At 51.3% G+C, this 15,690-nt stretch overlaps 1 protein-coding gene across 1 annotated transcript in view; it reads left to right on the top strand.

The window, feature by feature from the left end:
- The first annotated feature begins 2,280 nt into the window (after window positions 1–2,280).
- Cand2 (cullin associated and neddylation dissociated 2 (putative)) overlaps window positions 2,281–15,690 on the top strand; it is a 28,320-nt gene continuing 14,910 nt past the window's right edge. The window contains exons 1-7 of the mRNA XM_057786449.1: window positions 2,281–2,383; window positions 7,856–7,999; window positions 8,637–8,791; window positions 9,780–9,903; window positions 12,036–12,301; window positions 13,878–13,983; window positions 14,137–14,279. Coding sequence (XP_057642432.1) covers window positions 2,316–2,383; window positions 7,856–7,999; window positions 8,637–8,791; window positions 9,780–9,903; window positions 12,036–12,301; window positions 13,878–13,983; window positions 14,137–14,279 — 1,006 coding nt within the window. The 5' untranslated portion in view covers window positions 2,281–2,315. The remainder of the gene's footprint in view (window positions 2,384–7,855; window positions 8,000–8,636; window positions 8,792–9,779; window positions 9,904–12,035; window positions 12,302–13,877; window positions 13,984–14,136; window positions 14,280–15,690) is intronic.

Here is a 15,690-nt window from a genome sequence, read left to right as displayed (position 1 = left end):
ACAAATTTTTACTCCCGATTTAAATTTTGTCCCGCTTTTCTACATTTCTTTCTCTATTCTACATCTCTGTTTCTGAGTGCTCACTTCTCACGCATCCACCGATTCTTTTCTCTCAGGTTCCTCACGTCTGGTCACCTCTTCTCAGGTGATCTACATTTATAACAAAAGAAACTAGGAGCAGCACATCCTGGCTATTGTTAAACAGAGACAGCTTGTCTGCAGAGTTCGTGACCACCTCAGACCGGGCTTATGGCTCTTGTGCCATACAGAAATATGGCCCTACACACAACTAGAGTCCAGCAACTCTAGGTAGGATTCTGAAGCTCTGAAGTGTAAACAGGGTTTACTAGAGGAGTGAAGTAACAACCTTTGCTTGCATAGTCTAATGTAAAAAATAAAAAAAGAGGGCTGAAGAGATGTCTCAGTAATTAAAAGCGTTGTCTGCTCTTGCACACGACCTGGGTTCTCTTCCTGCACTCATATAGCAACTCACAACAGCTGGTAACTCCAGTTCCTTGGGCTCTGTCATCCTCTCCTGGCCTCCCTGGGTACTGTACACATGATGCACATCTATATGTGCAGGCAAAACATTCATACACATAAAATAAAAATAAAAACAATAAAATTGAAAAGGAAAAAGATCCAGTTTGGGCCTCACTGTCATTCACTGAGTTACTCCTTAAGAGTATTCACAGTCTCCTGAAGGGCCGGTTCCTCTTCCCATTTATGAACAACGACCTCTTTCTGGGATAACCAGATGGATGGTGCGATTGAGACAGGAGCAGGGAGGTTAGGAGAAATGTAGAGCCTATCTTCCTGTCCCAAGGCTTAGGGACTTTGTAGCCACTGTTCAGTCACTTAGAAAAAGAGAGGTTGAATCAGGGACAGGAAAACAAATGTCATTAAAATCCCTTTCTTTGTTTCTTTTTGTTTTGTTTTGTTTTGTTTTGTTTTGTTTTTTTTGAGGGGTTTCTCTGTGTAGCCCTCTGGTTGTCCTGGAACTTTCTCTGTAGACCAGGCTGGCCTCAAATTTAGAGATCCACCTGCCTTTGCCTCCTGAGCTCTGGGATTAAAGATGTGTGCTGCCTAGCTAGCAGCTTTTTGATTGGTGTTGTTTGTTTGTTTTTAGCTTTTTGCTCTTGTTTTTGTTTTTAATGACAGGGTCGATGCAGTCAGGGCTGAACTTTTGACCTCCTGCCTTCCTGCTTTCATCTGCCAAGTTCTGGAGTCACAGGCACGAGCCATCCCCACCCACGAAATTTCTTTTTACCAAGCTGGGGGTATGACTTGGTGGCAGAGCAGTACTAAAGAAAGAAATTTTAATATATTTAAGATAAAAGTTTCATGCTGGGCAGTGGTGGCGCACACCTTTAATCCCAGCACTCGGGAGGCAGAGGAAGACGGATCTGTAAGCTCGAGCCAGCCTGGTCTACAGAGTGAGTTCTAGGACAGCAAGGGCTACACAGAGAAACCCTGTCTTGAAAAACAAAACAAAAGTTAATGTTTCTTTTTATTGGGCTTTATTCTTTTATTTGTGACTAAAAATAGGCAAAAGAGGTTGTGTGACTCTCCCAAGGCCACCAAGCCAGGAAGCAGCCTACAGAGATTTGAAGCTAAGCTTCCTGCCCAGCATAAAGAGTCCTCCTAAAGATCTACACACACACACACACACACACACACACACACACGCCTAACTAACTGGGGAAAACTTTAGGGTAGGACCACTGCCCACGGCTTTAAGAACCTGAGGTCAATCCTGACTCCATTGCCAGTTTCCTGGCGGTGTGGCCCTGCCAGGTTCCTTTGGTTCTCAGGACACAGTTAAATTGTTGTAAAATTAAACAACTCATCCTGACCGAATGGGGGTCTGGTCTGGTAGGACTGAACGCACTCTCTGCATGAGCCTGGGTATGGACAGGCCACAGTGAGGACTCAGAAGTCCAGCGACGGATGTTGAGGTTTGCTTGCCTAGCTTTGCTTAACAGCTCCTGTTGAATGATTGTAGATAAGAAAGTTGAGGCTCAGAGACACGAAGCCTAGCCTGAACTGCCACCCCACGTTCGAGATCCAGAGGCAGAACAAGAGTTGTGGTCAGTAATCTGTTGGTGAGCTCCGTGTCTCTGGAGTGTGCAAGCCCATGCTGAGCAGAGCTTCCCAGAAGAAGGGGCCAGGTCCAGCAGTCCAGCCCTTTCCAGGACAGGAGGGGGGTGAGTGTGACCGAGAGGCGTGGCCGAGGGGGAGGGGGAGTGGTTGGGAGGGGAGGGGAGTTCGCGCCGCCATATTCGCTCCCGCCCGCAGCCCGCGGCGCAGCCAGCATGAGTACCGCTGCTTTCCACATCTCCAACCTGCTGGAGAAGATGACGTCCAGCGACAAGGACTTCAGGTGCGCCCTGCGGCGGCCCGGGACTTCTTTCCAGGGGCCTCAGCCCGTTCTGGTCTCCTCCCCCATCCCCCTGCAGACCCCCGCGGGTACCGCCTGGGCCCGCCTGGGCCTGCTGCCCTGCTGCAACAGCCCCGCCCCCAGCCTCTTCCCGCCTTTGCTGTGCTGGGCCCTCAGATCCCCCCACACCAGGCGCCCCCCAGGCCCTCCAATGAAGTCCCCCATCGGCCTCTCCTTGGGATCTCAGTGCAGAACTCCTTTGACCCGCGTTCAAACAGATCCCTTTCCTGCACCACCTCTAATCTAGGGCTATCCCTTTCTGATACCCGCACTTCTGCCCGGGTCTCTGGGTTACCCCATCCCCCCCCAGCCTGTACCCCTGCCGGGTCTGCTAACCCTAACTTCCCTTTCCTTCATCTTTTGCCCTTCATCCCCTCCCTCTTCTTCCTGACCCTTTACATTCCATCCTCCTTATTCCCCTCCTCTCCCGAGATGTTTGGTTAGCATGGTTTAGAGGCAGGGAACAAAGGTAGGAGTAAGGTGACACAAAGGGGTTGATCCTATAGCCAGTTCTGTACCTTCAAGTTGACAGGACACGGCACCCAATGAGTCTTCTGTCAGTGTTACAAATAGAGAAACAGATTTAGGGCACGAAGGGCCTGGGTACAATGCCAAGGGAGGACCAAGCAGAGAGGGAGGTCTTAATGATGTCCTGAATCCAGCCTGAAGCCTGCTTGTGTGATCTGACCCTCCTGTGTCCTGTAAATCCATTCCTCAGAATCTCTCTGCAACCCCAAGCCCCATGGTGGTAGCAGGGCTTTGAACCCTTAGCTCTGGCTTCAGGTCTTCACAGCCATAACTTTCTGGCTCTGTAAGTGATGGGCAAATTACTCCACCCCCTCTGAGCCTTAGCTACTGTGTGTGGTTTAGGTACCAGGTAAGCGCTTCGCGAATGGTTGCTCCTGTGATTCTGCACAGGCTCTCGCTTCCCCGGACCTTGACTAAGTATCTGATCTTCACTGCTGGCTCCCACTGAATTGTCACCAGGATGCCTCTGCACTCCATGCAGGCCCAGGCACCTCTTTCTGTGTTTCTGCCATGTCACCTTTGGTCTCCTGGCGATGCCTGTGCAGGAGGACGGGATGGGTCCTAGTGGAGTGTTCTTTAGTCCAGGCCTTTCCTGTTCTTCAGAGGCCTGGAGGGGGCTTTGGTTTACCCAAAGTCACAAGTCCTGCCAGAGCTGAGAGACCATCTCCTGGGCTTCTGAATCAGGAAGATGGCCCTTTCAGCCAGGGCCACAGAAGCCCTTTAAGCCTGTCCCTGCCAGCAGTCTCGATGACACTTAAAACCAACCTAAGCATATGAGAATAGTGTCTATTTTTAAAAGTCTGAATGCCAGGAGGCTGAGTCCCCTGGCCAGCTGTCCAGGCACCATGTGGTCCTGTGTCCCAATGGTACAGCCTCTCAGATGACAGGAGACCATGGCTTATGGTTCCCAAAGGAGAGTTACTGACTGAGGCTCCAGGCAAGGAACTGGAAGCCATGGTTCCCAGATTTGTTGGGCTCAGACTTTGATAGGGAAAACCAAGGGCTTGAGAGATCTGGCAGGAATTTCTGAATCTCTTCATGGTGACATTGTAATGTTAAAAATAAAACAGTGCAGTTCCCTGAGGGGCGCAGTGGCGGGTCACAAGGGGCAGTGGGTCCCAGGCAGGGAGCTGCGCAGCAGGTGAGAGACAGAGATGAATAGGCACGCCATGCAGAGAAAGTAGGTATTTATTTAGTGGGTTATGGAGGGGAAAGGGGAAGATCAGAGAGAGGCAGAGAGAGAGAAAGAAACAGAGAGGGGGTGGGAGAGGAGAAGAAAAGCTACCTCTTCTGGAGAGAGGTGGAAAAGAAGAAGCTCAGACTAGAAGGAAGGAAGATCCCCTTGCCTTGGTGGACAGGGGATGGAGTGGGCGGGGCTTGTCTCTTAACGAGACAGGACAGACCATTACAGACATTACTGTTGGAGGAGGCAGAAGACCCATCTCACGCTGGTGTTCTCTATCGCTCTATAATCTCTCTGAGCCTACTTGTCTCAGGTTGACCTAGTGAAACCCTCAAGGATGCTGTGGGAGAGGGGCAAAGAAAATTTCCATTTTATTCATGGAAAAACAGACTCGGCGTTAAGGAGGCAGCTGGCCAAAACTTACCCCACTGATAGAGGCAAGACAAGAATGTTTACTTAAAGCCCACTCTGTTTCGGAGCTCTGGCCTATCAGATTATCTTCACCACTATCCCAGCACCGTGGCATTTCCTCTGCAAGTGGTGTCTGCAGAACTCAGGTGTCTGAAATGCTGAGGCTTATTTGTGAATGTTGATTTCTGGATTCAGGTTTCCATAAGGCTGTTTGGCTCTAAGGGCTGTTGAGCACTAACTCTCTCCTGCCTTCCCCCTGCTCCCCTGTTAAGCCTGTTCTTTGCTGAGCATGGAGTGTCAGAGGTGAGCCTGCTGGGTGCCAAGCATGTATATGCACACATACGTGTATATGTGTGCACAGGTATGTGCTTGTGGGGGGATTGTATGTCTCTGTGTGTGCGTGCGTGAGTGTGTGTGTGTGTTGTGTGTGTGCCTGTGGGGGAATTGTATGTGTGGGGGGGGAATTATATGTCTGTATATGTGTGCATGGTGTGTTGGTACGGGGATTGTATGTCTCTGCGTGTGCACGCGCGCGTGTGTATGTGTGTGTGTGTGCACGCGCGCATGTGTGTGTGTGTTAGTCACGGTCTATGAAGTGCTCTCACACGTTCATTGCTGCACAGGAGAGAAGCGCTGTGATGGAGAGGTGCAAAGTCCTGAAGTGACCTGTCTAGGGAGGCTATACTACTTAGATGTGTGCACGTGATAGTAATCAGTGTCGTCCCCGAGGCAGAAACATTTAAATTAAGCTCTTGATGCACGAGTGTGCCAGTCAGGTTTCTGTCAGCTTGACACAAGCTAAAGTTATCTGAGAAGAGGAAATACCTTTGTAAAATTGGCTTGTAGCACTCGCCTTTAATCCCAGCATTTGGGAGGCAGAGACTGGTGGTTGTCAGTGAGTTCAAGGCCAGCCTGGTCTACAACTAGAACTAGGTCTACCAGAGCTAGTTCCAGGACAATCAGGACTGTTACACAGAGAAACCCTGTCTTGAAAAACAAAAAAGAAAGAAAGAAAGGAAAAGAAAAGAATTGGCCTGAAGATGTGACTGTGTTAGATTTTCTTAGTGATTGATGGAGGAGGGTCTAGACCATTGTGAGTGATGCCAACCCTGGGCAGGTGGCCCTGGTGTATAAGAAAGTAGGCTAAAAGAGCCATGGGCTGCAAGCCAGTAAGCAGTGTTCCTCCATGGCCTCTGTCTCAGTTCCTGTTTTCGGGTTCCTGCCTTGAGTTACTGTCCTGACTTTCTTCAAGAATGGACTGTATAAGCAGAAACTCTTTTCTCCCCAAGTTGCCTCTGGTCATGGTCTTTATCACAGCAATATAAACCCCAAGTAGTACAAATCCAGAAAGGACCAAGGGCAAACATCTTTTACCTTAAAGTGCTGGGTAGTGGCTGGGACAGCAACAATCCCCTCCTCTCCTCAGCTCAGCTTACTGCCTTCTCAGCAGCTTCAGGCTGATCCAGCTGTTAAAATTAAGAAATGGTGGCATGAGCCGGGCGGTGGTGGCGCACGCCTTTAATCCCAGCACTCGGGAGGCAGAGGCAGGCGGATCTCTGTGAGTTCAAGGCCAGCCTGGTCTACAAGAGCTAGTTCCAGGACAGGAACCAAAAGCTATGGAGAAACCCTGTCTTGAAAAATCCAAAAAAGAAAAAAAAAAAAAGAAAAAAGAAATGGTGGCATGGGTCAGGGTCCCTCCAGGCTCTGCGCGTTGCCGTGAGATCACACAGCAGATCTGGGCTGGGGCCCCACTCCAGTGGCGACATATTTTACTCCACGAGGCTGGGACAGGAATATGCTTTCTCTGGACTCTTTTTTAGATCAGGGAGCTAGCAGGAGCCAGCAAGCATGGCGGCCTGTGGAAATGGCTGCACTGGAGAAAGGGACTTGTCATCGACAGTTACTGCATTGGGTAGAGACCCAGTCGTACTGAGATCTGGTTTCCAGGAATTAGAAGTTGTTTTATTGGTGTTCAGATGGTGATGAGTAATTTAGCCCGGGGAAACACGACTGCAGCCTGGACACAGCTGAAGGTAGCCAGTTGAGTCTCTGCCCTGCGTTCTTTATTTTAGCAGGAATGATGTCCTGTGAGGTACCTTCAGCCCCATTCTTTGTTGCTTTCTGAATTGAACTCCCATTGCAAGCCAGTGAGAGGACAGAGCAGCAAGCCTTTTGTAGAAAGGTGGTGGGTGGAGTCTGGACTCTGGCCCTATGGCTAGGAATATTCGTCAGCTGTTGGCTCTGGTCTCCAGAATATCAAAATACGCCAGTTGCCCATCCATGTGGCTTTTAAGGCATTCACGACTATCCAGGCATAGTGGCCTATGACTTTAATTCTAACACTTGAGAGGCAGAGGCAGGGGGATTTCTGTGAGTGTGAGTCTAACCCAGTTTACAGAGTGAGTTCCAGGCCAGCCAGGGCTACCCTGTGAAACTTGTCTCAAACAAACAAACAAAAAACAAAAAAGCAGGTTTGTGACCCTGAACGTCACTAGGAACTTGGAAATACACATCCTTAGACCTCCCGCTGTGGGCTGAGAGGCTGGGGTGCGGCTTGCTGTGATAAGCAAGCCCTTGGATGAGGGGCTCACATTCAGATGCCTGCTAAGGGCAGGGTGTCTGAACAGGGTTCATCTGTGTATCTAGAGGTGCTTCTTTTCCAACACCTGACTCTACATGAAATCGTCTGTCTCATACTTAGGTACTCATGAGCCACCTGTTACCGTGCGATGTGAACGACATCTGCCGTTTACTGGGCGTGTGTCACGGACCCCACAACCCTATAACAGAGTCCAAGTCTGTTTCCCCACTCTTTTGTTTTGTTTGTTTTTTTGTATTTTCTAGCAGGGTTTCTCTGTGTACACCTGGCTGTCCTGGAATTCACTATGTCGACCAGGCTGGCCTCAAACCTGGAGATCCGCCTGCCTCTCAAGCACTTAGCTTAAAGGCGTGCACCACCACTGCCTGGCCAGCAAGTGTTTCTAAACACTGAGCCGCTTCAGCACCCCCCCCCATCCCCATTTTTTAAACAGGTAAACAAAAGCTGAGAGAAGGCAGTTGATGCCCAAGTTCCCATTTTGGCAGTGGCAGGAGCCTCCCCTCCCTTACACCCAGCCATGAGCTTTAAGCCAGTCCTTGCTTCAGTCTCCTATCCTGTGGCACTTGGTCTCACTGAGGACCCACAAGGCTTTGAACCCATGCACTGAGCTTCACTTCTGGGGGACTCTAGTGCACCCGTCTGTCAGGGCCTGGAAGCTGCTCCACAGCCTTCTTTCTCCCCTGCGCCTCACCAGGTTCATGGCCACCAGCGACCTGATGTCAGAGCTACAGAAAGACTCCATCCAGCTGGACGAGGACAGCGAGCGCAAGGTGGTGAGAGCGCTGCTGCGCCTCCTGGAGGACAGGAGCGGCGAGGTGCAGAACCTGGCTGTCAAGTGGTGAGTGGTGGTGGTGGTGGGGAGGGCCACTGTCCCAGGATGCTGCCCCAGGACGCAGCCTGTGAGAATCGTCGGGCAGTTTGGGGACAACAATCGGGTTGGATGCTAGCCAGCATTCCTTGGAGGTAGACCCTGCGCCAAGAGTTCAAGTCTAAGTTATGTGGGAGGTTATCGGGGAAATAGGGAAGTAGGGAAAAGGAGGTGAGATGGGGAGAAAGCCTGCACAGGGGTTCTGTAGCTCTGACAGGTCCCCAGGTGACAATCTGATACCAGGCTTTGAGAAATGAGGCTGTAGGTCTCAGATGGATGACCAGCATCGGCAAGTGAAAAGCAGTTAGACATGCCCTGGAAGGCCCCACCCAGACCTTCTGGGGTGGCCGGCAGTACTCTGTGTGTAGTAATCCCCTAGGGATGTGACACCAGCTCAGGTGTGCAGACCCTTGCTTTGGGGTGCTATGGAGCCACAGGGTGAGATGCGAATCATAGGCTTGGGGGCACCGCTTTCCTAGCAGGTCTTCTGCTGAGCTGAGGTCCTCATCACGTGTGTCCCCAAAGCTTGAGAGGACCAAAGCAGGCAACCTGACTTAAGGCATGCTTGGGGCTTCTGGGCCCTTCTCCCTTTCTCCCTCTGCCTCAGCCTGGGTCCCTTGGTGGGCAAAGTGAAGGAGTACCAAGTGGAGACCATTGTGGACACCCTCTGTGCCAACATGCGGTCAGACAAGGAGCAGCTCCGAGACATCGCTGGCATTGGCCTGAAGACCATCCTCTCAGAGCTGCCTCCCGCCGCCACAGGTACCCAGGCCTTGGTGCTGTTACTCAACCCAGCTGTGTTTCGAATACTGGGGCCAGGAGATTCTCCTCTGGGAAGCCCACACCTGTGTTCACCGTGGGCCTTCTGCATGCCTCTGTTTCTCTTCACCAAGTGCTTACACCTTAATTCCACCTTAATTGGAGGCAGAGGCCGTGGTTCAGAAGGAGTTTCAGGCCAGCCTGATGTACAGAGGACAGCCAGGGCTATAGTGAGACCTTGTTTTAAAACGAAAAAGAAAGAGGGAAGGCTCAGAGAAGCAAAAGGATCTTTGTGGCATCCCTCAGTGGCATCCCTCCATGGTAAAGAATTCAGACCCAGATCAATTGAAATTTATGACTGCCTGTTTGTTAGGAATGCTTCCAGCCACAAGTGAAGAGCATAAACTCACGGCAGCTTAAAGACTAGCCCTGGTCTCTCTGGAAGGATGCTGTGCTCTCTCCTCCTCCTTCCTCTCCTTCCCTTTCTTCCTTCTCTTCCTCTTCCTCCCTTTTCCTGGTGGCAGTGCTGGAGGTCTGTGCAGGGACTTGTGTGTGCTGGGCCAGGCCACTCCCATTCTTGCAGCCATCGTTCTGCAGCTCAGACTCACAGGGTCACGCTTTTCATCCATGTTCTCTCCTTTGTAAGAAAAGACACATTTCCCAGTCCAGTCTGTCCCACTGGCCAGAGCTGGGCCACTGGCCGCTGCTAGCTGAAAGGGATGGGAAAAGAAGTGTTTAACTTGTCCCCCTCCCTGGTAGAAGTGTGGGAGCCGGCCAGCTGCTCAGCCATCAATTTGTCAGCTCCTCCAGCTGATTCCTGCAGGTGTTCCTTAAGACTTGGGTCAACCATGACCACTGAAGCCTGGGCTTTCCTGGACCACTAACTTCTGGGGGATGTGGGCTCAGAAACACAACCAGAACACAAGCAGACCAGAGTTGGGGGTGGATCCAAGCCCACGGCCTTTACCCTGCCCTCTCATGCCCTACACAGGCTCAGGGCTGGCCATCAATGTGTGCCGCAAGATCACAGGCCAGCTCACCAGTGCCATCGCCCAGCAGGAGGATGTGGCTGTGCAGCTGGAAGCCCTGGACATCCTCTCCGACATGCTGAGCAGGTGAGCCAGGCCACCTTGAGCAAGAAAGGCGGGGACAGGCAGGACTGAGATGGGTGACCTGCATGTGATAATGTCACATTACGGAATGGGCTTGGGGAAGTCATTAGCTCCAAGGTCACACAGTCGGTAAACCTCCTATAACTTGTACATTTGCTCTGGGGGTACAGAAAACTGGGTGTTAGTCTAGTGGTGGGCCTGCGTTGCTCCTGGGGAGAAATTTATAGGCAAGTGGCCAACTGAGTATAAATGCAGGGCCCAGTGTCAGCTTCTGGAGGGCCAAGGCTTTAGGGTCCTCAACAGATCTAAGGGCACCACAGAGGGCAGAGGCATGAGAGGACTGTGAAAGGTTTTGGGTTTGGGGCTCAAGGGAACACTAATGTAGATTGTCCTTTTGATTAAAAGAGTAGAAGGATTGGGTGTGGTGGCACATGCCTTTGGTCTTCTTACTCAAGAGGCAGAGGCAGAGGCAGAAGGAGCTCTGTGAGTTCAAGGCCAGCCTGGTCTACAAAGAGAGTTCTAGGATAGCCTGGGCTGTTACACAGAGAAATTCTATTTCAAAAAACAAAACAAAACAAAAAAGATTAGAGTTTTTCATGGCATGGAAAGACAGCATGGTGGGCTCTGCTTCAGAGTTCAGACTCATGTGGCAGAAGGGTCCCTTAAAGTTGTCAGAGGAGTTGAGAGTTTCCGTGCCATGTGGGCAACAATAGCCCATAGTTGGTGCAGGGGTTGGGAGGGGGTCTTGGATTTGGAGCAAGGAGTGAGTGACCTTCAGGGAGTCTGGAAGAGGGCCTTATTGATTAATATGTATCCATCATATAGGGGTTAGCCTGGGGCCTCTACACAGTATCAGCTGCATATGATCATGACCTAAGCAGTCTTTGCTCTGGGCTCTAGCAGACTTGGGTCCAGGGCTCCTGCATGGTGAGCTGATTATGGAAGCTGATATACAGCGAAGAGGCTGGGGGCTGATCATGAGCCCCAGAGACACACCTCCGTCTTCCTTCTGTCATCTGGACAGGCAGGCTGGAGAGGAGTATCTTTGTTTTTACATTTGTGGTGGGATTGAATCCAGGGCTTTACCCCTGCTGGGGGAGAACTCTACCACTGAGATCCATTACTTTTTGTTTTTGAGACTCCATCTCTCAGAGTTGCTCAGGCAGGCCTTGAACTCACTCTGTAGGCCATACTGGCTTTAAACGTATAACACTTCTGCCTCAGCCTTCTTAGTAGGTGAGATTGTAGGCCTGTGCCCCTAGGCCTGGCGTGGCTTCCATGGGTTGTCTGGAAGAAGAAGACCCCACAGGATCTGGAGTAGAGGATGGCTGGTTTTAGAAGCCAGGAGATAGAGGATTGGGGTGGGGGTGCCCCAGGAGCAGGTAGGTACAGTAGGAGGTGATGGGTTCCATTTGAGCATGTTGAGTTTATAGCGCCTGGAAGGCACCCCTCAATCGTGAGCTCCATTGGCCCAGAGTCTGTCCTTATGGCCCGACTTCCAGCTTAGACCCTGTCCCACAGTAGATGAGTCAATAGGTAAAGACTGCAGCAGTGATCAGGGCTGCACACGGGACAGTGAGGTTATGGAGGGCAGCAGAGCAGGGCATTGTGGGATCGAACTCGCCCAGAGCTGGTTTAACTGTGGAGAACGAACTGGGGCCATGCAGAGCCAGGTCCTGCCTGTGGAGAAACTATCTAAGGGTTACCTCTTGCCTTGAGTTCAGAGCTCAGCTTATCCAGAGGACACTGGGGAGCCATAGTGGGGTTAAGTCCGTTAGATTTTATACAGCTCCAGTCGCGATTTCCGGGATAGGTATTGAGGCAAACCTCAGGCCCCAAGAATTTGGAGCATCCTCACTGGAACCCCCTGCCCATTCCTCCCAAGCTGAGAGATTGGATACCTGGGCTCAGGTCTTGGCCTTGCACTGTTGACTGAGGAGCCTTCTCAAGGCATTCTCTGTGGCTTTCTTTCCTGTAGTAAGCCGCGAGGTCACTCCTCATGTTTGGAGGGGTACCTTGTCACTTTCCCAGGGTCATTGAATATCATAAGAAGGAGGTACTGAGAGAATGGGGGTGCAGACCCAAGTTGTCCGCTTGTGGTGTCTAACCCGACATTTCCTCCATCCTGTCCCCAGGCTAGGTGCCCCACTGGGCACCTTCCATGCCAGCCTGCTGCACTGCCTACTGCCCCAGCTGAGCAGCCCACGCCTGGCTGTTCGCAAGCGTGCCGTTGGGGCACTCGGTCACCTGGCAGCCTCCTGCAGCACCGACCTCTTCGTGGAGCTCGCTGACCACCTAGTGGACCGGCTGCCAGGCCCACGCGCGCCCGCCAGCCCCGCAGCCATTCGTACACTGATTCAGTGTTTGGGCAGCGTGGGACGCCAGGCTGGCCATCGCCTAGGTGAGCGGGTGGGGCTAAAGTTCTGAGAAGGGCTTGGTGGGTGGGGACAGAGCCCTAGTAGGAGCACAAACTGGCTTTCCTTCTTCGGATCTTATGCCTTTGTGTGGTCTTCTGGAAGTGACTTCTGTGGAGGCCCAGGGTTAGTCCTTCCAAGTCTTAATAGCAAATCCTTATATAGAATGTGTTCGAGCCTCTGCTTTGACAGGCACACCTCAACCTGTGAGCCAGATTTAGAATCTTTAAGCTTTTATTGAGAATAATAGATCTAGAGTTAGCCACACTGTTTAAAGTGTACGCCAGCACACTCTTGTGAGCCCACATCCCTGTCAAAACTCTCAGCATTCCCACCATTTCCATCCCTGCCCCTGCTTTGCCCTCAGGCAGCCACCTCGGGCTTCATCAGGAATAAGACAGTGTGTAGAGCGTCAGTCAGTGCCTCCTGACTCCTGGCTCTCTCCAGGAGGGTCCAAGCTACTCCTTGGCTTCCCTCAGGAGCACTGTTCTGGGAAACAGGTGGAATAGGCCTAGACTAGGGCCCATGTTTGGTTTGGCAGGAAACTGAGGTCCCATGGACCCCAAAAAAATCTATAAAGGAGTGTCCAAAGAGTTGGAGAGATGGCTCAGCAGTTAAGTGTGTTTGCTGCTCAGTCATGAGGACAGAAATTCGGATTCCAACACTGGTATCAGGTTGCAACAAATGCCTAGAATTCCAGCTCCAAGGGATCTGATGCCCTCTTTTGGCTTCTCAAAGCAACGTATGTGTGCACACACATAAATAATAAAATAAATTTAACATGGATATTTAGGGGTCTCTAGCTTAGTATGTTCCTTCTTGCACTGTGGGAAGGTTATGGCTGGAAAAGAGCTAGTATTGCCTGGAAAACAGTGGTCCTTTTTTTGTTTTGTTTTGTTTTGTTTTGTTTGTTTGTTTGTTTTTTGAGATAAACAAAGATAGGGTTTCTTTGTATAGCTTTGGAGCCTGTCCTGGAACTCACTCTGTAGACCAGGCTGGCTTTGAACTCACAACTCACAGAGCTCCATCTGCCTCTGCCTTCCAAGTACTGGGATTAAAGGCGTGCGCCACCACCCACCACCTGGCAAAGCAGTGGTTCTTAACATGTGGGTCGAGACTACTGGAAAACAGATATTTACATTACAGTTCATAATAGTAGCAAAACTTTAATTATGAAGTAGCAATGAAAATAATTTTATGGCTGGAGTCCCCACACCATGAGGAACTGACAGTATTAAAGGGTCGAAGCATTAGGAAGGCTGAGAACCACTGCTCTAAAGCCTTGGTCCCTCTTGTTCTCCCATCTGCAGCTCACACTCTAGTATAGGAATAAGGCACAGCCGTGACGGAGCTAAGCTCTGCTTACATCATTGTTCATTGGTGTCCACACTGTGATGGTCGGTAGCCTGAGTCAGGAAGTCTTCCAAGTTGCCCACAGCCCTGGTCAGCTTACCTCAGAAGCCTCAAAGTTGAATTTGCCCTGCAAGGGAGGAGTTGGGCTGAGGCTGTGGGCTGGTGACTGAGGGAAGATATGGCGACTTCAGTGACCCTTTGGCTCTACAGGGGCCCACCTGGCTCGCCTGGTGCCCTTGGTGGAGGAGTTCTGCAACCTGGATGATGATGAGCTGAGAGAGTCCTGCCTCCAGGCCTTTGAGGCCTTCCTTAAGAAGTAAGTACAGTAGCTGCACGAGAAAGCAGGCCTGGGAGCTGCATGGGGGGTTCGTAGGGCTCGGGGACAGCCAGCTCTTGGCACTCGTTTTTGAGTCCCATCCTTGCTCTGTCACACTGGATTCCAGTGAAGCCTCCTTTCCTTGTCCCTCAGGTGCCCCAAGGAGATGGACCCTCATGTACCCAGTGTGACCAGCCTCTGCCTCCGGTACATGAAGCATGACCCCAACTACAACCATGACAGTGACGAGGATGAAGAGCAGATGGAGATCGACGACAGTGAATTCAGTGAGGCAGGTAGGTGGACGGCCTGGTGTGAGGGACAGCAGGGCACGGCAGCCAAAGCAGGGGCCTAATCAGGCCTGCCGGGCTGCATGCCACTCTTTTCTAGCTAAACAACCAGGACGAAGAATGCTCGGGAAAGACCTTTGCCTGTACTTACCACGTAGACAGTGATGTAGTGACCGGCATTAGGACATTTGTAGTATATCAGGTGTTATAAGTGTTTAAGACGTGAGTGGGGTGTGAAGTGCGTGTGACTACCCTCAGATGCTGATATCCAGGCTCCCACAGGTACCATTGCTAATCATTGCTTCCTGAGCATCCACTGGTGTTTCAAGTTCTTACCTCGCATTCCTCATAGTGACCCTGAAAACCTAGGGGTGATCATCCTCCTATTTCAGACAGGGAAACTGAGGAAACGCCAAGTGGCCTAGCCGGAACGTGGGCTAGCTCTGACAGGCGCTCCACCTCCAAGCTACCATTTTTATGAGTGGTTTTCACAATGATGCTTTTAGCCCAGTGCCAAAGCTAGAGTAGAATGATGGGCACTTGGAGGGGACAAGTCTAGGTGGTGGCTCAGTGGCCTCTTCCCTCTGGGCCTACGGTCCTGTCCATCACTCAGATTTCCTAAAGGCAGAGTGAAAATGGAGACTAGTGACTTTGGGCCTCACGGTGTCTTGAAACAAAATCAGACAGGTATGCTGGAGCCTTGAATGCCAAGCCAGGAGCTGGGGCATTTTCTTGCTGGTTATAGAGGGCTTGGGCTATTGAGGGGTGGCACAGGGTCCATTAAAGGAGGTGTCTGCTGAGCTGACCAGGGGACCCACTGTTGTTTGTCTGGACGTCTTTGCTGTGTGAGTCTTAGTTGTCAGCAGAGAGGCACAGTGGGCACACGTAGTCTCAGATTCAGGATAAACGGGTGCTCCTCGTCACCTCTGACCCTTTCGTTCTGCCCAGTGAGGTAGATGGGATTGGATCTCTGATTTGCATTTTCCTGAGATCTCTCGCCCTCTCTAAGTCTTGGTCTTGGTATGTGTAAAATGGGCCGTTAGCGCCTTTGTCCTAGTACTGTTGTGGTCTGCTGACTCTCAGGCCTGTAGAGCAAGTTCACACCCACCCACTCTTTCTTTGGTGTTTGTCTCCCTTGAACACCTTTGAGATCGGAGGCCTTTGATTGACAGGGACTGGGTTAGCACCAAGGCCACAGGGAGGCCACCCTTTCTTTTTGGAAATGGCCGGGCCTGAAGCCAGAGGATGGGCCTGAACCCCAGAAAGCTCTTCCATGTCTGCTCTCCATTGCAGACTTTGAGTCCATGTCATTCTTTTTTGGAGGAGGGCAGAGTCTCACTAAATGTTGAAGGCTGGGCTTGGACTCACGATCCTCCCACCCCGTCTCTCAAGTGCTGGGCTTACAGGTGTATGCCAG

This window comes from Chionomys nivalis, chromosome 1 (genome assembly GCF_950005125.1).
Source record: "Chionomys nivalis chromosome 1, mChiNiv1.1, whole genome shotgun sequence".
Classification (NCBI taxonomy): domain Eukaryota; kingdom Metazoa; phylum Chordata; class Mammalia; order Rodentia; family Cricetidae; genus Chionomys; species Chionomys nivalis.
Note: the sequence above shows the minus strand (reverse complement) of the source record. Positions and strands in the feature narration are given on the sequence as shown.